This window comes from Rattus norvegicus, chromosome 15 (genome assembly GCF_021556685.1).
Source record: "Rattus norvegicus strain SHRSP/BbbUtx chromosome 15, alternate assembly SHRSP_T2T, whole genome shotgun sequence".
NCBI classification, from domain to species: Eukaryota; Metazoa; Chordata; class Mammalia; order Rodentia; family Muridae; genus Rattus; species Rattus norvegicus.
The window spans coordinates 59,890,563-59,917,500 of NC_141548.1; the positions used below are offsets into that span (position 1 = coordinate 59,890,563).

At 45.1% G+C, this 26,938-nt stretch overlaps 1 protein-coding gene across 13 annotated transcripts in view; it reads right to left on the minus strand.

The window, feature by feature from the left end:
* Positions 1-26,938, minus strand: part of Dgkh (diacylglycerol kinase, eta) — a 169,521-nt gene that overhangs the window by 71,864 nt on the left and 70,719 nt on the right. For 6 of the 13 annotated variants that reach the window (NM_001427603.2, XM_087586210.1, XM_087586208.1 and 3 more), the window contains 2 exon segments: positions 22,453-22,533; positions 24,745-24,855. In NM_001427603.2, the coding sequence (NP_001414532.2) occupies positions 22,453-22,533; positions 24,745-24,855 (192 nt within the window). 13 annotated transcript variants of the gene reach the window in all.

The following is a 26,938-nucleotide window of genomic DNA, read 5'->3' on the forward strand; positions in this document are numbered from 1 at the left end:
TTCTCTACTGAGTGTTTATGCCATTGATGAAGCAAAGAGAAGCCTTTGTAACAAAGGGGTTTTGTTCTGGGTGATGTCCAGGAAAGGATGGCCCTCGGAAGTCTTTGCTGGTCTCTGAAGCTGTTGTGACTGATCGGGCTTCTTTCTAAAGATGACTCTCACAAATAAGCAGGCATTTTTACTGTACAGGTTGCATCTTGAAACCCGGTTTTAAATAGGCTTTGACATAATCTGAGATGAAGCACGGGTTTCAATATGGAGAAGAATTTTAAATGGAAAATGAAAAGAAATGTGGTATTAAATTTCATAACTAACACTATTGCACTACTTCCTGTGTGATTCAGATTCATACGAAGGCCGGTCCTTCTCCCTGTGCAGAAATTTAGAGCGCTCCTCTTTAGTCAGAGCGCACCTGAAGACAGACAAAAATCCGTTGTTTAGCTTGAAGAAAAAGGAGAATTGTGACTTCATTTTTTTTCATGATACTGGGGGAAAAAAAGCAAATTAATTGTATTAAGGACCTTGAAGCAGGTGGAATAGCAGGTAATAGCACCAGAGGTGTTTCAGACTAGGATCCTGACTTTCTGCTTATAAACACAGTGTCCTGCACACCGCCTTGAAGTTCTGAGACCTGAGCACCTGCAAGGGAGGGACCGTTCATGTACTTGTGGCACAAGAGTGAGAAAAATTATTGTCAAATAACACATTAGAGCTGTACCTACATGGCAAATATAAAAGTTCCCAAGTCCAACCCCTTGATCAACTAATAAACAGACATTTTACTATACACACAGCAGGTATCATGGTAATAATTACAAAGACTATGAATCTCTAAGAAAAATTAAAGGGGACCATTCTCTTAAGCGGAAACCAGGGGACTGAGCCACCACTGACCTAAGTCTATGGAGGCAAGCAAGAGAAGTGAGCCCGTTTGAGCCACTCACCAGCCATGGTCTCCTCGCTCGCTCGCTCGTGTGTTATTAGACTGCACCGCCTTCCTGGAGCTCAGAAGCGTGTACTCCTTCTGACAGGCATGGGCAGTTAAATAGACCAGCGCACGGCCACGTGGCACCGGGGCACCAACTGCTCTGCGCTGCGTCTTTGTTAATTGCACATGAAATCGAAGACAGCCTCGCTCTCGTGTTTTCTTGATTTAAGCGACCTTCTTTGGGTAAAGCTTATTAGCAGTTGGTCACTTCTCTTCCTGAATAGTTAATGCAAAGAGCAATGCCTCTCTCATCACTCGGGAGCCAAATGGATGCTTTATTGCTTCAAAATGTTTTCCTAGGGCAGTTCATCAAATGTGGCGGAGAGGTACCATTAAATCATAATATACTCCTGGCTCTGGAGGCTGGCACGGCATCCAGAAACCTCCATGTTTCCCTGGCTCCCTGATGCTATCTGAGTAAGCACTGCCTCCAAGCCTTTAGCTGAATCGAGCTATGTGTTGGGGTTCCTTCCAGGTGCCGTCTCACGCTTTGTGGACTTCTGAGCAAAGCTTAGTGACTGACGGTCAAAACCAAAGGCCTTTCAAAACCATCGTGAACGTAAGAGGCAGAGCAGAAGGCAGACAATGACTTCTAAATGTTCCTTAGAGATCCTGGAACTAGACACACAAGCTTCAGTTGTGAAGGATTCCGGCAAGACCGCACGGCTCAGCCGTGGGCACACCTCTCATGCTAATGAAGCTAAGAATACATACTTGTGACTTCCACTTTTCAATCAAGACTTTATTAAAGATGATAATAAAGCAAGCAAGCAAAGTATATCATACACTTCAGACCAAAGATTAAGTATTTCAAAGACACAAACAGTAGAGTTATTTTGATGCGTGGGTCTTGTGATTGATCACCACTAAGAATCTACTTATCGTAAAGCCGCACTCTAAGAAGTCAGCGTGAAAAAAAAAACCAGGTCTTCATGAAGGACGTGGAACAAATATGGCTAGCTTTGTGGGTGTGGTACTAAAAAGCCCACACTGTCGGAGCGAAGTCAAGCTTGCCTCAGCCAGCAAACCTGAAGCTTCCGAGCCTGGCCCTTACCCTCTAGGTTTGTCCCTCAGGCAGCTTCCATACACTAATTCTCCTCCCCAATGCCCGTATGGGAAAGAAGCCCACAGCCATGTGACTGACCACAGGCCCTGGTTAGACCCCATCATTCCAGCTCCACTTCTCACCACATTTTCTAGGGAAAAGTTTGAGGAAGAGCAAATTCAGGAAATTATTTGCTTCTTAGCTGAACATATACCTGACTCAGACTTCAATACGATCACAGGCCGCCCAGGGCTAATGGGAGGTCAGAACTCCTTTCTCACATTAGGGGACTTGGGGTTTTCTTCCTACATCTGTTGGGGCAAGTCTGGGAAGTTTCTGGAACCAGAGGCTGTGCTACCTTCTCCTGTAGGATCTGAAGCTTCCCATCCCACAGTGATCCCTATTCTCTGCCTGTAACTCTCTTCCTGTCACCCCAATAGGCATTCACTGGTTGCATGACCACCAGAACTACTGTTCCTCCGACTACGGCAGCCCCCGAGGCACTGGTGCACACACATGCTCATCGGTCATTACTGAGTGTGTTCAGTGGGCTTTGGCAGGTTTGTCAGAAGAGTCTGTAAGGGAGGAAAGGGAACCATGGATTTACTTGTCTGGAAAACCATGGTTCCAAGCAGTGGCATCTAAATTGGTTTCTTAAATGGTGCCTAGGAAAGTAGACAAAAATCCCCTTTAGTAGACATGGTTAACAGTCAGTTACTGCAAAATGATCGATCCAATCACACCATTACTCACTTCTAGAACTCAGGAATATCTCAGCCTGGCTGGGGAGGAAGACTCTTTAACCCCAGAAATTGGGGAGGCTGAGGCAGAAAAAAAAATTTTTTTGAATTTGAGGCCTTCCTGGTCAAGACAGCAAGTTCTCTATTCAGGCTGGCTACATAGTGAGACAAGAAAAAGACAGTCTGATAAAGCATTAAATATAAAATCCTATGAAACTATATAACTCCATGGCACATAAGCTAAAGGACAAAAACAAAACCCAGATACTATCAAGAGATTATAGACCAGTTTAGTTCTTTTTGTTCATTTATCTGCAGTTTTTAAAGCAAATATCTAGTCTCCCTGAAATAAAAACCGTTTAATTTGTTTTACTGACAGATGGAGGTCTATAATGTAAAAATGTGCAGGAAGGTTTAGGTGGGGAGCGAGATGTGGGGAGGGGGAGGATGAAGAGACCTAGAGGTGCTTGGAAAGTCATGTGGAAACTTTCAGTTTTATAAGCTTCCTAAACAGCTTAACTAGAATTATCCTCAATGGGCGATAATGGGCCTATTAGAAGCTAATGCTGTCAAAAACCAAACCAAACCAAACCAAACCAAACCAAAACAAACCGTCAGATGTAGGGCGCCTGCCTTCCAGTTGTTGGTCAACTGTGTCCCAGAGGATAGAGAATCCTGCCCCCAACACACTCATACACTCAGCCCCCCCCCACACACACACGGCTACTATCATTGCTCTTGGTTGACCATAAGAACTCCATGTTAAGACCCTATTGCTGAAGACGCCCCATACACTTTCGTCACAGGACATGGAGAAATCAAGTTGGTTCTGATCAGAAATCGTCCTCCCTTTAGCTAGCCTCATAGCACTAGAAAGTATGATGCTGGGTGCCTGGAGTGGGGCGGGGCGTCATCAACAATCTTACCCAGCTGTGAACCCTGTTAACTAAGATACTGACTGGAGTGGCAAGATACAGGCATAGGTGAAGGACCGCCCAAATGTTACGGAGGTAACCTACCGTAACTTTCTGGTTGGCTTTAAAGCACACTCCACAGGAGGGGATGCAAGCAGGTGCTGTAAACATAGCCAAGAATCCATGGCCGGAGAGCTGACGACCCCTGTGGGGGCCTACTACGGTTATTGTGCTAAATGGATACAATGTCAAACCGCCCTCTAAAACCAGAGTCTCTCAAAGCCTACATTAGTGCAGACCTCAGACCTCATCAGAAAAGTTTGCTTTCAGCAATGGACTGTGGTTAATGCAGAAACCCACAACTGTTCCAAGCACAGAGAATAAATGTGTGTGGAAGGCTCAGCTACAAATAGGATTCTCTATATCCTCCCATCTCCACCACCCGACACACACACACACACACACACACAAGACTTGGGAAAATGGAGGACGAGGAAAGATGTGAAAGTCAGTGGCTGGGGAGGACTGAGGCAAAACAGCAACTTGAGATGTAACACACCAGTTTAACTGTGTGCTCACAGCAGCTCAGAGGCCTGTGGGAGACCTGCACAAGATGAAGCCAGTACAGCATGGTTCAGGGAGGGCTCACGAGTTTTCATGAGATTCTGGGGAAAGGAGAGTCAGTTTTCCTCAAGTGTGTGACCCTTGGTAAGTCAACCAGGCTACAGTGGTTGGCTCCATACCCTAAGTAAACAAGCAGAAAAAACTGAACTCAGTGGGAAAAGGAAGAGAGGGTGAGAAAGAGGAAGAGGAGGAGGGAGAGGAGGAAGAAGAGGGAGAGGAGGAGGGAGAGGAGGAGGGAGAGGAGGAGAGGAGGAGGGAAAGGAGGAAGAAGAGGAGGAAGAGGACACAGTGACAACAAAAAGTTGGGAGGATGCAGAGAGGTGAGAGGTATATCTGGGAGGAACTGGGGAGAAAGGCGGGACAGGAATTTGATCAAAACGCACTGTATGTACTTTTAAAGAATAAACTATATGTTTCTAAAGGAATATTTAAGTTTGTGGTGGACTCAAGCTCTTCTGTATCTCAGAACTGCCTGGTTTGCTTGCTTTTAAAATCTCAGTTTACAAGCTACTACTCCCCGACCCAGTGAAGGCACAGGGAAGTACCCATTCTCACAAAACAACACCAGCAAACAAAAAACTCCAGGTGACGCAAAGGTAGAGACAAGTTTGGGAACCAGTGTCTATAGGTCATTTTCATTCCATACAACAATGTTTGAGGTCCCAAAGGAAAGAAGTTTCTAAGGAGAAGTGAATCAGAGGGAACTGTCTGGAGTCATGGCAACCTAGCCTGAATCACAATAGCACCTTCTTTTATGTCTGAGGCTGTAAATGTTCTTCTGAGCCTCACTCCTGCTGCTGCTAACTAGGGACAAAGCAGTCACTCAGTGGTGGTCGGGATTCACTTGATGAGACAATCCAGGTTGGACTTAGCTAATGGCTGACTACCTCTTACCAGGGACGGAGACCCGCAGTGTCATTTATAGATTCCATGCGTACTATGTCTTGTATTTGTGGTCTAAGATGAAAGTCATGAGTATTAATAAAAAAAATGGAGGTATCTACCAATAAAACTCACTGTCTAGTAAACAAACACCATCAGAAGTAGGACAATGACCTACTGACATCCTCCCTGGACAAAGAAAGTAGCCGTCATATTAAGGGTGTGGGAGGGAGGTTCTCCTAATTCAGTGAACCCAACCTTACCTAAAGACTGAGTGAAGCTTGCAAAGCATGGGTGAGTCAGAGCCCCCCTCCAGCTGACACGGTTTCAGTACGCCATCCACTGTTACGATCTGTCACAGTTAGACTACAGAAGACACGCAGCTTGAACTCGGACACCTGGCTCTGAGAGAGAGGAAATTCTCCGGCATTCTCAGGTCAGTATGCGTCCAACAACATTTTCCGTTAAGAAATCTTATTTCTGACCTAACGTTCTAACGGACTACAACTCGCCCTGTTCAGGTCTAGCTGGGTGCTAATCTGGAACCGCCTGGCTGCAGCACAGGTTCCCACAGGGTGAGACGTCTTTCCTGGAGGCTCGGGCACGCAGGGACTGTACCTGAGCTGTATCGTCATTGTCTATATTTACTATGACTTGACTAATCAGCTCTAACGGTAGTGCGCCTTTTTAACACCAGCTTAGCTCTCCCTGTAGCTGTCAACTGCTCGGTCTTAATATATTTCTCCCATCATCCCTCATGAAATCTAGATGCGGCTCTTTAATTATGAATGTTGCTTTTTTTCTCATTCTTTTTTTATGGAGTGAAATAATTCACGCTGACAACTTGAATGTGCCAAACTGCAATGTGATCATGTATCTTCTTAAGTGACTATTTTAGGAGCAGAGATGCTCCCATTTTTTCAGTGTAGCCTGAGGACGTCCACTTCCCAAGTACATGGACGTGCAAGGGCACAGGTGCACATCTTCATCACACCATCCCCAGCCCAGCCCCCACACGGCTCTCTGGAGCACCTCTGTGAGAGGTATGAGGGCGGGTGACGATGATGATTTTAGATGTAATTTTGGATATGCTCTGGTACAGTTCCAGACGATTTTGTCACTCACCAGGTTAACAACCATGATGGTCATTTAAACGTCTAACTTTCCAGTCGGTAAGCGCGGTGCCAGGTCTCTTCACCTTTGCTGGGTTTGGCCCCTCTTTTGGCTTCCTTCTGATGCCAAACCACACTGCTCCCATGCCTGCAACATTACCCCTTTAGGGGTCACTATTCCAAAATAGCTTTCCGTGTACAACACCTGATATAATATACAAGGTCCTGATTCCCAATGCTTCATTTGGGTGTCCTATATAAACTCTTGTACTACTGTGTTCCTTAAACAGATTGAAATCTACTAGAATTTGATAGGTAGAAATAAAAACAGCTAAAGTCCCTTCCTGACCAGTTCATGGAACTTGTATTAATACTGGTCCCTGTGGGAATTTGTATTTCGTGAGTCTTACATTGAGCTTCCCAAGTGGTCTGGTTTCGGGGTCAGTATTTCCCCTAACCGATCATCCCACTGCTGAAGCCCCATCTGTTTCCTCAGCTGGCAATTAGTTACTCAATTTCTTCCTAAAAATTAATAGATTTAACGTATATCTCCTCCAAGGTTGCTTACATTTTAATGGAAGAAATGGCATTACACTGTAGGACAGCACACAATGGAACTGAATAATGACATAATGTCACAGTGAGTTCATTCAGGGCACTGTGACCACAGAAAGTGCCTGAGTATATTCGACTGACAGTAAAATTTAAGTCAACAGAATTTCAGAATAGGTCTTGAGGTGCTGGGGACATGGCTCAGAAAGAACACTTCTTGCTCTTCTGTGGGACCTGGATTCAATTCCTAGCACCCATGTGATCTCACAACCATCTGTCACTCCAGCCCCAGGGGCTCCAGAATCCTCTTCTGGCCTCTGTCAGTACTGTTAGCATATGGTGCACAGACATACACGCATGCAAAACATGATAAACAAAAGAACTTTTAAAATGAAGGCATGTGCCAGGTGGTGTCGGTGCCCACCCTTAATCCCAGTACTTGGTTGGGAGGCAGAAACAGACAAATTACTGTGAGTTTGAGGCCAGCCTAGTCTTCAGAGTGATCCAGTACAGGCAGAACTACATAGAGAAACTCTGTCTTGCAAGCAAACACACACACACACACACACACACACACACACACACACACACCCCTAATATTAATAAAAAGGCATACTTATCAAATTGATGTGATGTACACACTCATTTTATCTGTGTGAATAGTACAGAAATCTCCTCTGAGTGATCAGGGAGAAAAAAAAGTTCCATGAAGTTCTGAAACACAAATTTCACCGTATCCCAGAGGAAATGGAAAGATTTATAAAAATGTTGCAGATCATTGATAAAATTAAGACTGATAAACATACACACACACACACACACACACAACAATACTAATCTGCAGATCAGATACTAAGACATTTTCTATTTAGGCAGCACACTGTGTGAACAGGCCTCAAGATCACTCCCTGTGGAATGTCATCGAGGAACCATGTTTATAGCTGTGCACCCAAGACACACGCATGGCCCCTATGCTTTTGCTTCTCACTGGTCAGTCAGTTTGACCGAACTGACTAAAATAACAACTTACAAATCTATGGTTGCGGTGGGGAGATACCTGTCATGGAGACTGGTCATCTCAAAAGTCAAAACATCCCCCACAGGCACTGAGAATAAAGGGGCAGGCTTGTTATGGGTGCAAGGAGATCTACGCCATGCCTGCCGATCTATCTGGCATGGAGACTATGTACCCTCTGGATGAAATATTTGTTTTGACAATCAAGCTACGAATCAAGTAACTCCCCTTACACAACAACACTGATGTGGGACTTGTGACAAGGACTAAGGAAGACGAAGTGCAAGCACTGAAGAGTGACTTCTGATGGAAACTTGTCAAGAACAGACGCAGTTATTCTAGGTCAATAAATAACAAGGGGCCACCCTTACCAAGAGCATGCCTCTCTCCTTCTCCATGGGCATATCTGACTCCTCCCTTGGGCAGAAAGAAAGGCACCGATCCCCCATTGTCTCATACATTAAGTGATCTGTCCACAATTTGTTATTCCTTATGTAGACATAAAAATAGCAACAGGAGCGTTATAGAAGGAAATGAAGTGATTTCTCTTCCCTCACCACGCAATGGTAACTGCACAGCTGCATGGAGTTCCCTTCACGGCTTCTGCTTAGGCAGTGTTTGCCACGAAAGCTGGAAATAAGAGTGGCAGCCCCCCTTCTGTAACCACAGGGATGTCTACTGAAGAGTGCAGGGACAGTATGATGAGGTGAGAATAAGACAGGGAAAGAGAATGGAGGGAGCCACAGACGCAATGAGGAACAAGGGATGGGCGGGACAAGAGGCGGCCATCACAGATTCATCCTCTGTTTGTCTAGGTTTTCAATTTGTCCCCTTTCAAAGTACCATGATGGCTAATCTCCAACCTGAACTTTATAAACATGGCAAGAGGGAGCCTTGAATTAAGAACTGCCTCTGTCACACTGAACTGCGACTACATCTGTGAGGCAGTTTCTTGATGACTGGCTGATGCAGAAGGGCCCGTCCTACTGTGGCTGCTACCATCCCTAGGCAGTTAGGCCTCAGCTGTGTAAGAGAGGCTGCTGAACACAAGCCTTTGAAGTGAGCCAGTCAGTGGCGCTGCTCTACGGTCCCATCCTCTGCTCTCAATGTATGCCCACCATAACTTCCCTCACTGCTGAACTGTGACCCAGAAGTGTAAGCCAGAACTTCCCTCAGTGCTGAACTATGACCCGGAAGTGTAAGCCAGATGAGCTCCTTCCTCCCCATCTTGCTTTTGGTCATGGTGTTTATCGTGACAGAAAGCAAACCGAGAAAACACTAATATATTCTGAACCCCAACCTAAACTCTTAAGGGCTAAAGCGAGAGACTTGAGGGTCTCATTCTCCGTACAAACACTAACACTGTAAGCAGTGCTTCAACGCTAACACCCCCAGACCAAATGTCTGCCCTCCCACCTCCTTCCCAAGAGCAAACTCATTTACACAAATATGCCGTCTTCCTTTTCGGTGTAACTAAATGTCCACAGAAGCTAATGAAATAAGGCTTCTGAGCACTGGCTATAATAGGAAGGGGGTATTGACTGATAATAGCTAGCAAATTCAACTTCCATAATTCATGAACGTCAGAGGCTTTTCTTAAGAGAAAGTCAGCTTTCTCCCTTCGCAAATTGAAAAGTCTTCTTGGAGCTAGGGGTGTATCTCAGTGGCCCAGTGTGTTTACCCTGAAGCCTTCAGTTTAACCCTCAGCACCCACAAAACACAACAAAACTGAACTCACCCCTATTTCAACCCCAAGGAATCATGGCTTGAAAGTATCACTTCCCATGTTAATTTAACTGCCATCTATAACTAGAGTTATTTTTTAAGTGCCTCAATGTATATAACAAATTCTAATGCCAATTTTCCTGGAAAAAATATACATGGATTTAGTGCTTTCTCAGTACTAATATATATTTCCTTATATTCTCCTCTCTCCTTTCTCTTCTCTCTCCCCCTCTCCTAGTATTTCCACAAAAAATGTCAAGTACTAAAAACTAATTTAAACTTTAAAAATAGCATAAAAGTAAAATCTCCTTCAACAGTAGGAAAGGCATGAGAAGACATGAGTCAGGAGGCAGACTGACTGCTGTGCCTGGAATATTCCTCTAGGATCTCAGCATATGCTAGAAAGGAGGAGAATCTTTGTGTCAGGATTAATGGCATGGGACACAGCTGCGAGTTTAGATAGTGTTAGTGTGTAAAAGTTTATAAGTCTGCATACTATGAGTAGCTATTTGTGGGATAATTGTAGTCCAGGAATATATCCTCGTTGTACTGGCACAATCAAAAAAAAGTAGCAATCTCTGTTTTCCTTGCACAACTCTAAAGCTCTAAGCAAAGGTTTAGAAGTCACCGAAAGCCATGTATTGGGTTTGAACTAAATTCTTCCAACCTTTGTAGCCATCAGACACAAAAGAATGGGAAAGATTGTGCTGATCGGTCTGGAAGTCCAGGCAAGTGGTACACACCACTCACTTTGGTGCTGGGGAGATAATTCAGTTGGTAAAGTGCCAGCCTGGCAAGTAGGAGGACCTGAGTTTTATTCTCCAGATCCCAAAGATATATGTGTGCTCTTTAAAGAAGAACAATAAAAACATAAGAAAGCCTCTGGCAAAAATTAACCATTAATGATCATAATCACAGCCTCACTAACAAACAAGTCACTGTGAACCAGGTACCCTAGGGAACAAAAGATATACAAGGTACACAACCTCATATGGCATGGCATTGGGGGTTTTACAGTATGCATGAGAAGTGGAATTTTCTGCATTAATCCTAACACTGAGGATGACAGTGTTCCAGGAATGACTTACGTAGGCTCTTGTAGACACACCCACGGTAAATTAGTGGTAGTGGTTAATGGGCACATTAAAATTGTGACCGACCATTCACTTAGTATTTTCAGACTGTGCCCGAGATCAGAACAATGCATTAGCTTCATTCCCCTGGCACAAGCTCTTTGGTTTGTAACTGTAAATGGCTTTGTACAGTACACGTATGCAATGGGAAATTTCAAAACAAAATAATTATCTTGCTTTGTATTGCTCACTACAAAATGGGACACTTCTAAAACTTAAATTTTCCATTAGTCTGTGTTCCAACTTAAGGATACTTGACTTTGCTATAAACTTAAAATAAGCCATGGGAATAACACCCCCAAATCACTTTAATAGAGTTGAACGCACCTCTCCAATTGCCTCCTTGATGTTCCCAGGAGATCTTACAATTACTTCAAATTCACCCCGTCCAGTTTTTGCCTCCCGTAAACCTGCTTTTATATCTATTACCTATCCACTTCCTGAAAACCTGCTTTTATATCTATTACCTACCCTTGATTCAAACACAATTTATCCCCCAAATCCAGCCCTGCATTAGCCTCCTCTTCTCTCCCTCTCACTTGGGACACAGCCATCTAGTCTTTCTGCACAGGGCTCTTGCCCCCTCTTTCCTTCCTTCCCATGGTAGACAGCCAGACTCCTAACAGTGCTGCCCAAGGTGCTTCTCAAGCTAATTGCTACCCCTTGTCTAGCGCATCAGAGGAGAAGCTGCCACAGAAGGTCGGTAATACATAATTCTTGATAGAAAACTAAAAACACTTTTGGAATGGGAATGCTGCTGCTTAGGCCTGCCCCAGTTACCAACTTCCCTTCCTAAAGATAAACATTGTTCCGCTTCTTTGTGTATCTCTCCAGGGACCATCTATCTATACATGAGAACTATGTGCTCTCTTGAAGTTTAAACACACAAAATAGATGCATACATCATCATATCGTGAAACCCTAACAGGTCTCTATCTGAGTTTTCTCCCTGAATGAAATGCGGAATTCAACCTGCATTGTCACATGCACATCTGATTCAAGAGGATGCACTGCGTTCTGTGGTGATGTTTCATGTGTCAGTCATTTCTGATTGACGTACCTGAGTTCTTTCCAGTCTTCTGCTATGACAATGTGAAGCCAATGCCCATGTAATGTGTCCCTCCACAAACATACATATCTATCGTGAGTCCAGAGGCTGAGGCAGTGAAGCCTCGGGAGCAAGGCTGAAGCAGCTCCTTTACACTCTCTCCTGTGAAGTGTGTCCCGCTCACACTGACCCCCGTGTGTGTGCCACTCACACTGACTCCCAGGTTAGAGGCTTTCAGAGGTTTTTCTACAGTCACTTGAGAATAACAACTTCAGCTCTTGCTAGAGGGCATAACTACCCATCACAAAAAGCTCGTCAAGTACAGTGACATGGAATGATACAAAGGCTCCAAGAAGGTACAACAGCTCTGCATATAGCACACTGCCCCCAACAAACATGGCTCTGCTACACTCCGGCCACTGGGAAACGTTACTTACTGACTGGTCTCAGACACAGAACACTAACAAGGCTCTTACAGAAACCAGAACAGAACTGGAAAGGTGCTTCAGCCGGTGGAGGGCTGGCCAAGCAAGCGCAGGCGGTCAAAAATCTATCCCCAGTGCTCACACAAAAGCTGGGAGGGGAAGCATGTACCTGCAATCCCAGCACTGGGAGGGAACACAGTGGGATTCTGGGACTTCCTGGTCAGCCAGTCTAGCTGAATAGCGAAAAGAAGACATGGCCGCACTGGGAAGAAGCAAAGACATTCCAGGACTCCTTAAGTCCTTCTTTGGGGTCTCGATGTGCGATTTAGGTTAAACTGAAGACAATGCACACACATAACTAAGCAGCCCTGGCCACAGTGTGGTGTCACCCTCTCTTGTTGCTTTGGTTCCTGACTCTCCTACAAGGTGGTCTGACAAACTGTCAGAACTGTGTGTGAAATCTCTTTCTGAGAGACGAGTTCGTCTTTTGGTTGGCACCAGGCTTCAGCAGTCCATCTGCCAGAATAGGATTCCCAGGGAGACCCCAATTGTTTAGGGGTAACTGTTTCAGACCTCTAATAGTCAAGGATGTCTCTCTCTCTACAATATCCGCTAAGCCCTTAACAGTTCTTTGCTACTAGTCTGTTTTCTCGCAAAACAAAAAGACTGTCTTCGGCCTAGAGTTCCCTGGCAGTGTATCACAGCTTCTGAGTCTCCTGGAAGAGCTGGTAGGCATTCCCCACTCAGTCCTGATTAGCTAATACAGCCTGGCTTTCGGACTGTCCAGCCCCCTCAGTCCACCCACCAGCAAGTCTCGACTGCTGAAACCAGTGAGAATGGAAGTCTCCAGCAGCTATCACTCAGCCCTCTGCCGTCGATCCCCTCTGCCGTTGATGGGCTTCCAACCTCACTGGTCCACTGCAGATCAGGCCGTCAGCTGTCCTGCACTAACACAAACCATTTCTGCCATCACGAATCAAGATGAGGACGGCGCTCAAGAGCACAAAAATGAATAAGGCAACAACTTCTACATGGAAAACCCCTTCCTGGCACACATGCTGGGAGATGTTCACACACATAAATACTTTCTAAAAAGCATCCCTATGCCAGGTTACTACCATCCTGTGGGCCTAAAAATTCTACTATGCCATTCATTCTCATGGAAAACACTCAAAATTTAAATATTAATTATGCTATTAGATGACTACCAAACTTTACCCTAAGCTGTCGGAACCTCTCAGCCACTTTAACCTGTTTACTGGAAGCAGGAACATCCCCTGGGCTTATTGAGGTAATGAGGTGAGATGTAAAATGAGCAGTCGCTGCGTATTCACCACTCATTATGGCCTACACACCAGAGCTTTCAGATCAAAGGTATTGCTTGCTGCTGTATAAGAAATACCTTCAACTGCTAAGATCTTACAAAACAACAGGCTTTCCTTAGTCCTGTTTTAATTTTTAACATTCAACATAGAACACTAATTATTAAGATACATTTTTAAAACCGAAAGGTTGATACTTTAAATTGTCTCATGAAGCTAAGTCTGTGAGATGTGGGAATGTGCTGGGCTCTTCACCTCAGGATGCAAGGCCTCTGCAGTTCGGGGTCCTCCTGCCTCACTCAGATGGCTACCGCCTCATTCAGATAGCAGGCCCTCTTTGGACATAACCAGATACTTATTTCCAAGATTGTTACTACGGCCAGTAACTCATTTGCCCCTATTAGGCCTCTAGTCCTGGCACTGACATGAGACAAGATACTGTCTTTTACAGAACCCTTCAGTCTGGACTGCAAATAAAGATGGGAAATCAGAGCTCACCTACATGAGTACGGGGCCAAAGTGTCTTTAACTAAACCCTTCATCAAGACGTGTGCACTGAAGTTCAAGTAAATCACGTAGCCCTTCCTCAGAGATTACATCCACGTATGACCCTGAGTAGTCCTTCACGCTGCCTGCACGTTTTCAATGCCTCTGCTGAGCCAGGAGGCCAGAGGCTGTGGCTGCTGGATCAGTACCTGAGACAAAACTCTTACCAGTACCCATGAAGTTCCACAGGAAAAGGATGGTTCTCAAAGTTTAACTTCTTATGCTTACAAGGGCCAATTGTGGGCCATGGTGTGATGTCATAGCTCACAACCACATATTTGGAACGTACGAAGGGCCTTGAACGTGAGACACCCACAGGAAATAGATTTATCATTTGTCCCAAGGCCAAGAAGGCTGTGTGGCAAGCTATCATTCACTGGGCGCTGCAATTTGACAAAATCACTATGGAGGTCAGTCCTCTAAGACAATCCACCAAGGTCTCAGAAACCTCATCTGGACAGAGATGCCCTACTGGTCTTGCACAAAGTACCTCAGACTAAAGTCCGCTTAGGACACCAGCTTCATATAACCCTGGCAACAGGCCCAGTGATAAAAAGCTTTTTGTTCCAGGAGAAAAGGAAGGCTGGCCTGCTGTAGCCTAGACTGGCCTCAAACTCATGGCATTGCTCCTGCCTCGGCTTCTAAGTAGAATGCTAACACAGAACCATTTTAAAGTATTGTAAAATATTTTAATCAACACAGATACAAAATAATTAGGCTGGCTTACTATTAGGATTCTACTATTTATATAATCAATTCTGAGACCACTGCAATGAATCACGTCTATAAGACTTACTGGTTTAAAAAAATAACGAGTCACCATATATAATATAAAAATTTCATGAAGATGCAGATATTTACAGTGATACTATAATAACCCAAACATCACAGAGGAATATTGGGAAATTCTGTGCCTATGTTAGACATGAAAGGCTACTGCTTACCCAAAGAAAACAGTAAGTTTATAAATATCATTCATTTGTGCATTCAGTCGACAAATGTGGACTGGCTTTCCCCAGTGCGCCGTGCACCAGGCCTGGGAGTCAGCGAAGTCACAAGATTGACCCTGGAAGGGAATTCGCTTCCTCATCCCATTGCTCCCACACACTGACAGCTGGTCACTGAGCCCGCAAAGCCTTCTTGAAGGAAGCTCATTGGGTTCTTGCTGTGTGGACTCATGACACAGCCTGTGGCAAGGGGTGAGGCCACTTCAGTCATTCCATGCTTCCCTGACTATCCCAAACCAACAAGAGCCCCACATTTACACAGCTCTTCAGTGTCCAACCTTGAGACGTTCGCTTCAGCTCTGAGCCTGGGCCTATCCTGAAGACTGCGAGAGCCACTGTCTGATGACAGGGAAGAGGATGACTGCAGAGCACTAACAATGGACACGGCCGTTACCTCACAACCGGCCGGTTCTACCAGATGATTCCAGCTAGAAAGTTCTTCCCTGTTGAGCTGAAGTCAGCCCTCTGCAGATTTAACCACGCAAACCGATCATTGCCTCACCTATATGATACCTCCTCAAATATTCCAAAAACTTTAAAACTTAAAAAATGTCACCACCACCACCACCATCATCGGGTACATGTATGGAGGTTAGAGGACACCTCTGTGAGTCAGTTCTCTCCTTCAACCTTTACATGGGCTCTGAGGACTAAACTCAACTTGCCAACCTCGCGTGACAAGATCTGTAACCTGCTGGGCCCATGTTGCCTGTATTCCCATTATTATTATTGTTGTTGTTGTTGCTGCTGTTGCTGTTATTCTTTTTTTTTTGGTTCTTTTTTTTTTCGGAGCTGGGGACCGAACCCAGGGCCTTGCGCTTCCTAGGTAAGCGCTCTACCACTGAGCTAAATCCCCAGCCCCGCTGTTATTTTTTACTTAATCAATTTACATCCCAATTTTTTAATTAAAAACAATAAGTCCTTATATGCCATCCAATCCCAAGACTCCCAGGCAGTTTTGAAATATCGGCTACCTTCCTCTACATTTCTCTTTAACACCCAGCCCCCAGAATGCACCAGCATGTGTGTCCTGTACATGGGGGGTGGGGAGGGTGTTAAGATACCTGAACATGGGAGACCAATGAGAGGATCGCTATAACTGCCACATCTATTTAAACAAACAAGTAAGGAGGTCAGCAGAGTGGCCGAAGGCATAGTCTGAGGCTTCATACCCTACGTGGATTCCATGATTTAGAAGCTGGCTTCTCTGTTTCCTCCTATATAGTAGAGACTATATTGTATGGCTTCATTGACTTGGTATAAAAAATTAAATGACACATTAGGTATAAAACAACGAACAGAATCCATATTATTAACTAGGCAGGTGACCTGCTTAGCTAGATCCTTCTCTCGGGTGATTGATTATCCATGTACCTTTTACAGGATATGACATCCTTCCACAGATCACATGGGAAAAGGCCAGTTTCGGTCTTTCCCTTCAGGATTAAATATTGAGATGTTACTGGATGAAAGCAAACTGACACTTCCTTAGGTTCAAAGGACACGAAATCCCTCTTCAGAGAGAGACAGCTGCATGTTGTCAACTGAGAGGAAGCTGAGGAAAAGCAGAATAAACAGAAAGCAACCACTTCAGAAACAAACTCCAGGGAACACTTCTCCCTCCCATTAAACCCAGGCTGCTCTGCCAAAGACAGAATGGATGCAGAATTCCTGGGCTTGAAAGGCCCACAGCAGCTTGTTCTCCTTGCTTCACGGTTCTTTGAACGCAAACACTTTATACCCTCCTGCCAGAATCAGAATCAAATCCAATAGTGGTGTCTGTCTGTTCTGGACATTGTGACCAACACCTCATGAGAAGCAAGTGAGGGGAGAGAGGACTTATCTAGGCTCCCAGGTTGAGAAGACAACTCCATCACAGCAGTTGCCAGTCAGCTCTGTGTGCACAGGACCAGGTGCGCCCCCCCATCTTTAAAGAGCAGGGGCCAAAGAAAGGAGAAGCTAACACTCACTGGGCTTTCTTCTGTTCATTTTAGGCTCAGCGCAGGGAGAGGCAGGACACTTGCAAGGCTAATCAACCTGAGCAACTTAGTAGGACCTTGTCTCACGGTAAGATGTAAGATAAAAGTTAGGGGAAGGGAGAGGACAGGAGGCTTCCTCTGCCTCTCTGTGATCACTGAGGATGTGAAGACCATAGCATTGGGGGCAGGTGGCAGAAAATGGCAGAAAACATCATGGGGTGTCTGTGTGCAGAGATTCTTTGGTTAATGGAGCCGTCCTTAGCATTTTCCATTGAGCTGTGTGAAGTTCAACTCTCAGTGCACTACACCTGCGTGCCTTGCTGGGTCAAATGCAGGCACCGTGTGAGCAGAAGCCCTTACTTTAGCTCTGAGAGAAGCCAGAACAAAGAGCTGCTCTGCCCAGGGCTCTTCATTCAGTGGCTGTGCTGAAAGCTGCTTATTCATCAACTTCCACTTGATCTGGAATCACCAAGGAAACACCTCTCTCTGCACGAGGGCTTCTCCAGAGAGGTTTCATCAAGAACATGAGAGACTTCTGCCTCAGCCATCAACTGGGATTCAACCTGTGTCAACCTGTGTAGTCCCAGAAGATTTAAATAGCAACCCAGCTTCTTTAAAATGACGAAGCATTTATCTGAAGTTTATCTTAATCTTCATTAAAATTTAAAGGACCCATAGAACAGCTCTGAAAGCTGTGACTGGGGTGGTGTTTAAATCACCTCGAAGCCCTTCACTAGTAAACAACATTACTCTAATAATCTGGTAATTGGTTGCTTTCCCCAAACCTTCTTCTTAGGACGGACGAAGACATAGATCTTCCTTATAGCCCTCAAAGATAGGCAGGGCAAAATGTTTTCTCAAGGTGGAACTCATCAAAATGGCCTTTAAGTTTCCCAAACAGTCGTAAGTGGGCCCCACAGTGCCAACTGTGAGGGAAGGACGCATCACCGACCGCATGTGCTCCTCACGGTCTTGTGTACTTTGCACGTTATCACACTGAGTGATATCCAGGGCCCCTAGAAAGCAGGGACTCCATGCTGTGGCTCTCAATATTCCTGAGGAAAGGTAGATTTGAAGGGGTTAACTCATGTGGTCACATAACAGGGCTGAGCTAGAAGCCAAACCCACGCTATTTGACTTTATAATGGAAGGTTTTAAGCTCTGCCCTTCACAGCAGTATTTAAATTAGAGATAACTGAATGAACGCCAACCTCACATATTCATTTAATAGTAGGAATATCTACGGTTGTCCTTTTCTAGTCCCTGGCTGCAGCACCGCCACCTGGAGTCACAGAAAGGTGCTTTCAATATTAGTAGGTTTTAGGCCACAAAGGCCTCTCATAAAACTCTAACAAAAGAAGCCCAATTTAAAGTCACTAAAAATTGGTGTGTGGGGCCCATGTGACGGTGGAGTGGGGAAAGGCACTTACTGTCACACCTGATGGCCTGAGGGCAAGCTCAGAACTGAGGATGGAAGGACAGAGCCAGCTCCTCAGAGTGTTGTCCTCTGAGATCCACACACCCATGAGCGTGCACACTCACCTACCCACCCCTACACAAACAAATAAGTGTAATTACAAATAATAAGTAAATGTTTAAAATTCATCTACACTTTTTAATTTGTCAACATTGTGAGACTTGGGGAAGAGGAATCCAGCTGTGCATCACAATCGAGGGACTGTCTGATGGATGGGCATTTTTTTAAAGCTGTGGTGATCATGACAGTGCAATACCCAGCAGCAGAAAACTGATATAATGCTCATGATGACTTAGACAACTAAAAAAAATCATTAATGCCCAGAAAGGAAGGGGAAGGGGAAGGGGAAGGGGAAGGGGAAGGGGAAGGGGAAGGGGAAGGGGAAGGGGAAGGGGAAGGGGAAGGGGAAGGGGAAGGGGAAGGGGAAGAAGGGGAAGAGGAAGGGGAAGAAGGGGAAGGGGAAGGGGAAGGGGAAGAAGAGGAAGGGGAAGAAGGGGAAGGGGAAGGGGAAGGGGAAGGGGAAGGGGAAAAGGGTAGGGAAGGGAAGGGAAGGGAAGGGAAGGGAAGGGAAGGGAAGGGAAGGGAAGGGAAGGGAAGGGAAGGGAAGGGAAGGGAAGGGAAGGGTGGATTAGGAGACTGTGTAAGACATGGCCCACGTGTACACACGTCTTAAACCACACCCACAACCCCTTGGCTGTAGTCTTGGTGTCCATGTGCCTCATTGGAACTCACAGATCCTGACCACAGAAATGACGTGGAGCCACCTCAGGCGTAAGATAGCAGCTATACTGCTCTGTGGGACACTCACTAGAAAAGCCATCTTTGCAGAGTTGAGCATTTGTTTTCAAGCGAAGCATAAGTTTTCTATTTTCCACCAACTATTTATAGATTGTCCATGTACCACCATTTCTTGTCAATATATGACCCTTAGTGACTTCAGGAAGGGCAGAGTTTGGCCACTCCCAGAGTCTTTAGCCACAACCCCATCACGCTGCACCATTAACCTCTGACATGAACCAGCTGAAATAGCGGTGTGGAGAGCAGTCAAGATGATCTCGGCAGACAGGATATTTAATATTTAAGCAGGAGGGTTGTCAATTACCACTTGAAAACAGGCCTTTTGCTCCATTTTATGCTGTGGAAAGTTCTACCAGGTTTCTATTATAGTACAACATGAAGCAATCTACCTCACTCTTCAGCCTCCACATCACTAGGGTAATGAACTTCAGAAAGAACGGTTGGTTGATGAGATATCCAAGCCACTAGGTCTTCTCATGCTGACAGAAACTTTGATCTTCCGTATCAAAACCAACAAACACTCGTGAGTAAAGTACTCTGAAGTACAAAGATAGTCATAGTCCCTGCCCTCAGGGAGGTCATGAAGGAAACACAGACTTACATGCATACATGCAGGCTGGGGGCACGTTCTGTTCATAACAGGGATAAAACAAGAGCAACTGAGGGCAAGGCAGAGTTGCACAAGTGATTTGCATCATCTTTCCAAACCCAGGCACTTCTATTTCTTTTGCCTGCATCTGTTCTAAGCCCCAGAACACACCCAAAATCATTCTAACCATTACACTATAAACTCTGGTTCCTTCCTTCAGATAAACTCTAGCTCTCTGTGGGATGGATGGATGGATGGATAGATAGATAGATAGATAGATAGATAGATAGATAGATAGATAGATAGATAGACAGACAGACAGACAAATCCTTTTTTCACTCCTAGAGGCTTTGAGCACCCAGCATTACCTTTCACCCTCTGCCCCAAGGCCCTGTAAACCACCACTCTGGATCAATCCATTTGCTTTCACTCTATTAATTGAAAGACTATTCCATAAGCACAGAGAGTATAGACATTACTAAAGCCAGTCTTTAGTGGATGTATTTTACAAGTCCCTGATGCTTTCCATGCCGTCTCTCCGCAGAAGCTATTCTAAGCCTTCCAGGGCTCCCACTCACAGACACGCAACCTTGTCTTCGGGTTCACGGAGAAAATGGAACTATTTGGGCTTGAAATATGCACACTTGCTGCCCCGCCTGCCCCCATCCCGGCTCGGTGCTCAGGCCACGCACTGTCTCTTACATCCCTCAGCTCCCTCAGCAATTCTGCCCCATCTAACGCCTTCTTCCGTCTTCATATAAACACACTCAGAGTCCGGTTTTAAAGCACAGTGAAAAGGAGCAACAAAACCGCAACGCTCTCATCACCCAAACACTCCCCGGCTGTATCTGGCTCCTAACGGCCAAGCCTCAGGAAAAAGCCTGCTGCCCCACTCCAAATTAACAGCCGGATGCACGCCACTTCGCCCTGAAAACCACCCACAGCCATGTGACCACGCAAGCTCCAAGTTCACAAATTCAAGTCACCTCTCAATTCCTCCTGGACCTGCCCACTCCACAGCACCTGACATTTAGCAATTTCCATCTTGAAATTGTCTGACGCTGGGTTCTTACGACATCGCCGCCTGGGCAATGCTACTTCTTCACTTAAGAATGCTCTTGCTCAGTCTTCTGGTCAAACCTTACATTTTAACATTTTCCCAGGATTCTATTCTTGGCTTTCCTCTTCTCGAACTCAACTCTCCCTGGGGAGAAGGAGCGGCGAGGCACTGTTTACACTATGAATTATCCCACATGCCCATAAATCAATAAGACAGACTCTGAATCCACTCGCTTCCTCCCCCGCCTCATCTCACCTATGCTCACCTCTGCCACGGTCCTTTCTGCTTGCTTACCTGGCTGTCCCGTGCTCCGTGCACCTAACCACCAGACACTAGTGTCGGTAGCGGAGATTTCCTGGTGTGTGGGTGGGAGTATGGGTAGGTGTGATGACTTAGCAAAAGCAATGCATCACAGGGAAACTAAAAAGTGTGTCACTGCGTGAAGAGCCACGGCGGCTCCCTGAACTAAGGGAAATATAGAGGGGGATTTACATATGCAAATATGTATTAGCAGTGTAGATGCCAATTTTCAAAAATGTCTCTGTTTATCATAAATACTGGTGATAGAACGGGAAGTCAATCTGTATTTTGATTTTGTAAAAGAAAGAAGCAGAAGCATGGGACAAGTGGAAGGATTTAAACAGCCACAGTCAGGGGGAGCTGCAAAGCTGAGGCCCAGCAGGCTGCGGGGCCGAGGGTACACAGCATGCACGCTGCAGGGCAGGGTACGGAAGGCCAGCACCGAACACTGAGAGGGACTGTGCGTGATCTTGTGACTGAGAGGGAGATGGACCGTTCAGGTGAGGGCAAACCAGCAAGGCCCCTGGATCGGTGCAACTTTTCATTAGAAAAGAGGCGGGAACAGAAGGGCCCTCTTCAAGAGTCCCCTGATGATTACCTAAGTGGGGAGAGAGGAAAACCTGAACTCCAGCGACTGCCTGCAATGGCAGCTGGTGTGGGGCTAAGGGAGAAAGTGTTATTCTTAAAGCTGCAGATAAACAACAAAGGCTTCAAGTACTTGAGAACAACAGAGTTAAGTGAACCATTAAGGGAAGTAAAAACCTTTAAAAACACAAAAAAATTGAAGAGTGAAAAGAAACAAATCTTTTCTGTCTGTCTGAAATACAGTCTAATGGTATAGCCCAGTCTGCCCTGGAATTCATGGCAATCCTTCTACCTCGGCCTCCCACATGCTAGGATAATAGATATGAGCGTGTGTGTGTGTGTGTGTGTGTGTGTGTGTGTGTGTGTGTGTGTGTGTGTGATATGTATGAATATATTTTAAAAATACAGATTCAAAAATATATACTACTTGAAAAAAATTTAAACCCAAGTTCCTAAAGCAGTAACTGTTAGAGTGTAGAACATATTTATGAGAATTGATTGTGTTGGTGAGGACCGAGCTGAGCGTCTGCACATGCTTAGAAAAAGCCTCTCTACAGGCCCTTAACAGGGACACAGCCATACCTACCGTAAAGCTGTTGTTGGCGTTTTTCGTGCTTGCTTCAGCGACACTGGCATCTGAGAGGTCAACTTCATCAAATATCAAGGACTGTTGACAGACAAGAACACAAACACGTTATGCAGAACTCGAGCTCCAGCTCTTCAGTAGGTTTTCACCAGCAGCCCATGATCATGAAGGTGATGGCAAGAGTTAGGAATCAAAAATGAGAGTTAACTTAGGAATACTGCACGATTTTGTCTCAAAAAGGAGCGAAACCATGAAATATGACTGTCCTATGAAGTTCTGCAGCTTCCACACAAATGACTGGTGTCCTCTGAAGGCCTAGCTGCTATGAGCAGTAATTGAGGGACAGACACACCACACACACACACACACACACACACACACACACACACACTCACACACATGCACTCATACACACTCATACACACTGACACACTCACACACAGACACACATACTCACACACAATCACACATATACACACATACTCACACAATCACACACATACACACACTAACACACACACTTATACACACTGACACACACATTCACACACATACTGATACACACTGATACACAGTGACATACTGACACACACACATTCACACTCACACACACACATACTCACACACAATCACACACATACACACACTAACACAACACTTATACACACTGACACACACACTGACACACACATTCACACACATACTGATACACACTGACACACAGTGACATACTGACACACACACATTCATTCACACACACACACACACACACACACACACACACACACACACACACACACACACTTGGGGCCCACAGGTTGTTTGTAGAGTGTAGACTGAGAACTAGCCCTGGCTCAGATCTTGGTAATGTACTGAATAATACTTTGGACCCTGTTGTCCTTCTCTATTAAACTGTGTCTGAATAGGACGGTGATTGTGTTCTACAACAGAAACCCCTGCCTGTTTCTTTCAAACTCTTAAACATTATTTTGATCAAAAAGTGTTAGTGGAGAAAACTCCAGAAAAAAAAGCATTTTTAAAGGAACAAATCAGTCATTAGTGAATGCACATCATCTTTCCCATTTTTAGTGAGTCACTGCTCAACTTTCAAGCCAGTGAACCTCTAGCACAAATGGAGTAAGAGTTTGCCTCCAAGGCTGTAGAAAAACTCCTCTCCTCTTCTCTGATGGCTTCCCCTCTCCCAGATCTCCAGGGGGTTTTGCTCTTTGCTATAATTTTATTAATTTAACTCAACTAGCCTTGCTTCCAAACCAGAATTACAATACGGCCAGGAGATGAAGGGGCAAAGCTCTCGGCAGTGCAAGATAGACTCTTCAACATGGAGGCAGGCCTGGAGTAAGAAGGCAAGGCCATGGAAAGTCACCAACGATCTTCTCAGCGGAAAACAAACTCAGCATCTCACACATGGCATTATCTGAGGGCCACTTAACTGGACATACGGCCAAAGTCACAGGCAACCAAGATGGTTCTACCCGGGAATGTGCAAAGACACGATGGAGCCGGACCAGGGACAGCAGTCAACATCAGACTTTTAAAATCAGATTATTTTGTCATTACTTTACCGTAAGCATTCGGCTACCCCTTCTCCTGCTGTTCCACAGACTAACCAATTAGGTTTCTTGACTGGTTGGTTTTTCAGCTTCTACTAATGACTCTACTTGTTATATCAGGAACATACATCTTCAAAAATGGAAATGATTAGTTCTCTGGCATCCTAGTGTCTACTTCTCAGGCAACATTAAAATATTAGTTTACGAAGGATCTTTCCACCTAACTATATTACTGTTTCATTCAACTGTTACATAAAAATTATTTGGTCTCAATTTTATTACAATGTCTTTTTTTACTCTTAACTGCTACCATAATGAAGGGATTATTTATGCCCGGGATTCTGAAAGCACGCACTCGGCATGCATGGTCTTAAGCTTTCTCTCAGAAGCACACGGTAGCCACAACCACACTGTGAATTGTGAGTTGAAACCAAAGTTTTGAATTTATTTTAAGTTGTTTATAACTTATTTTAATTAGACAGAAGAAAGGGGAATTAAGCAATATTAGATAATCTTAGGTCCCCATAAGATTATCCCTCAAGAATAGGACTGATTCGATAGCTCCCCCTTGTGGTGGGGTGCAAGATGACCACATTTATAAGAAATCCATTATGAGGACAGTTAAGCTACAATGAGAATCCAAGGCGAATGCGGCTTGTACAACCGAGGCTTTAGATCTAACCATAGCATGCAGTGCTTGAGAGCAGAATTCTTGAATTACCTTGGAGTCTTTTGCATAATAAAGCGTGCGGCCTCGAAGCTTGAAGTATCTCTTTTTCCACCTCTGGAAAGAACTGGTTTGCTTGAGCAGCTGCCCTTCTTTAATACTGGTCTGGGGACAAAACAGAACCATAATGACAAGATGAAAATGAAATCCCAAACCAGATTCCATTCGGAATCAATTAACTAAGCTCATTAGCATTCTGCACACTGAGGCTTACATCTTACAAATTACAAGAGAAAATATTTTGTTCACATCACAGGTCAATCAAGAGAATGTACATCAAGTACCAGAAAGTAAAAGTGAATTTGACATAGTTCTCAAAGATTATTTACAGGTAGAACTGGCTGCCGACAGCTTCTGGGAGACCTAAAGTCATTGTCTTCAGCCGTGTACCCTCTGGGGAATCCACCAGGCTCTGCTGGACAGTGTCACAAAACAAAAGAAAGCAAAAGACAAGAAAATGAGAAAGAGTCTTGTTGGGAGAGAGGGCTCAGTTAAGAAGGAATAAAGGAGGTAGGGTTGACAATAGCCAGAATTCATCGATGAAATTGTCAAAGAAAAGGCTTAATTAATTTAACAAAAGAATGCGTAGACAGTTTAAAAGATACATGCACACAAATGTCTGTAAGAGAGTGACTTTCACACAGCTTACGTATAGTGAGGATGTCAGAGGTGCAGCGTCATAAGCTGACTATTAAAGCAAATGACCTCTGGAGAGGGAAACATGTTTAACGCCTAGCTTTAGTAAAGGCAACTGATGAACTCAGACGAGTCTTTAATGCCCTCATATTCGCTTGTACAAAGGGTATATTGCAGGATATAATGGACAGCCTAGTGTAATCAACAACAGACACTTAGTAGATGTTCTTACAGCCAAGGCAGATGCAAAGCACTACATGTGGTAGCCCAGAGAAGAAAGCATCAGCAAACCTACCTGGGAAGGCTTCCCTCCCTGAGGAAGCCTCCGCAACAACAAAATACAAAGGTAGAGAGGTTGGAATTTGTCATGTCCCTGAAAGGCTCACATGTTGAAGGCTTGGTCACCAGTGTGGCAGTGATTGGGACAGATACCAGTCATGAGGGCCTGAACTTGACTAATCTGTTGATCTATTCCTGAGTCATTAGGAGATGCAAGAATGGGGCCTCCCCAGAAAAATTAGGTCATTCATTGGGGGAAGGCGGGGAGGCAGCAAAGGGATACATCTTGCCCCCTACCTCTCTCAGTCTCTGTGTCTCTTCGCTTAGCTATGCACTCCTTTCCACGGTACTCCATCTCCCCACAGAACAAACACAAGCAATAGACCCAAACGACCACCAGCCGAAACTTCATTGTGAACCAAAATAAGATCTTTCCTTCTTTCAACTGTTCTCCCTAGGGATTTTGCCACGGCAGTCGAAAGTCTCACAGACATAAGACAGCACAGACATCTGGGGACTCCAGAGAGCATTCTGTAATAAATGTGTGGAAGTGTTTCCAACAGGGCAGCAGGAGATGTGTCTGAGAGGTAGGCGGGCCTCTGTGACTCAGGACTGGATTCTGCCGAGTGCTTTCCAGTCCACTTCCACAGACTGCATCAAAACAACTGAACTCTCACCACACACACCTAGTCTCCAACTCTGTCAGGCCCCTCCATTCCCAATCACCCTTTTGCATGGCTTAGGTGTGGGTATAGCCACTGTTGGGGCCTGTCCTGTTTGTCCCTCAGAGAGCCATCTGGTGAACTCGTACTCCCTTCAAGTCTTTGGGCCAGGGGAGGACGTTCACATTCATCCTAATACATGTTCACGTGTTGATGTGTACACATGTGTGCACCTGTGTGTGCACATGTGTTCATGTGTGTAGAGGCCAAATGGTATTTGTGGATGTCATCCTTCAGGAGCCACCACCGTCTCACCAGCCTGTAGTGCACCACACAGAATAGCTTGGCTGAGCAGTGAGCCCCAGAGATCCTTCCGTCTCTGCCTCCCCACTCTGGGGTTACCACAGCACACCGTAGGTCCAGCTTCCTTCAAGCCTGGACCTCAGTGAGGCCCATTTCAATGACCACCAGTTTGGGGCCGCAGTATCTTCTCATTCTGTGTTTCCCCACTGTGATCTTGCCCCACAAAGCACGTTCCACAGTCTAATTTACTTATTTCCTCATCTGTATTAAAATATAAAGACTCACGGCTTATTTTATGTAATGGAAAT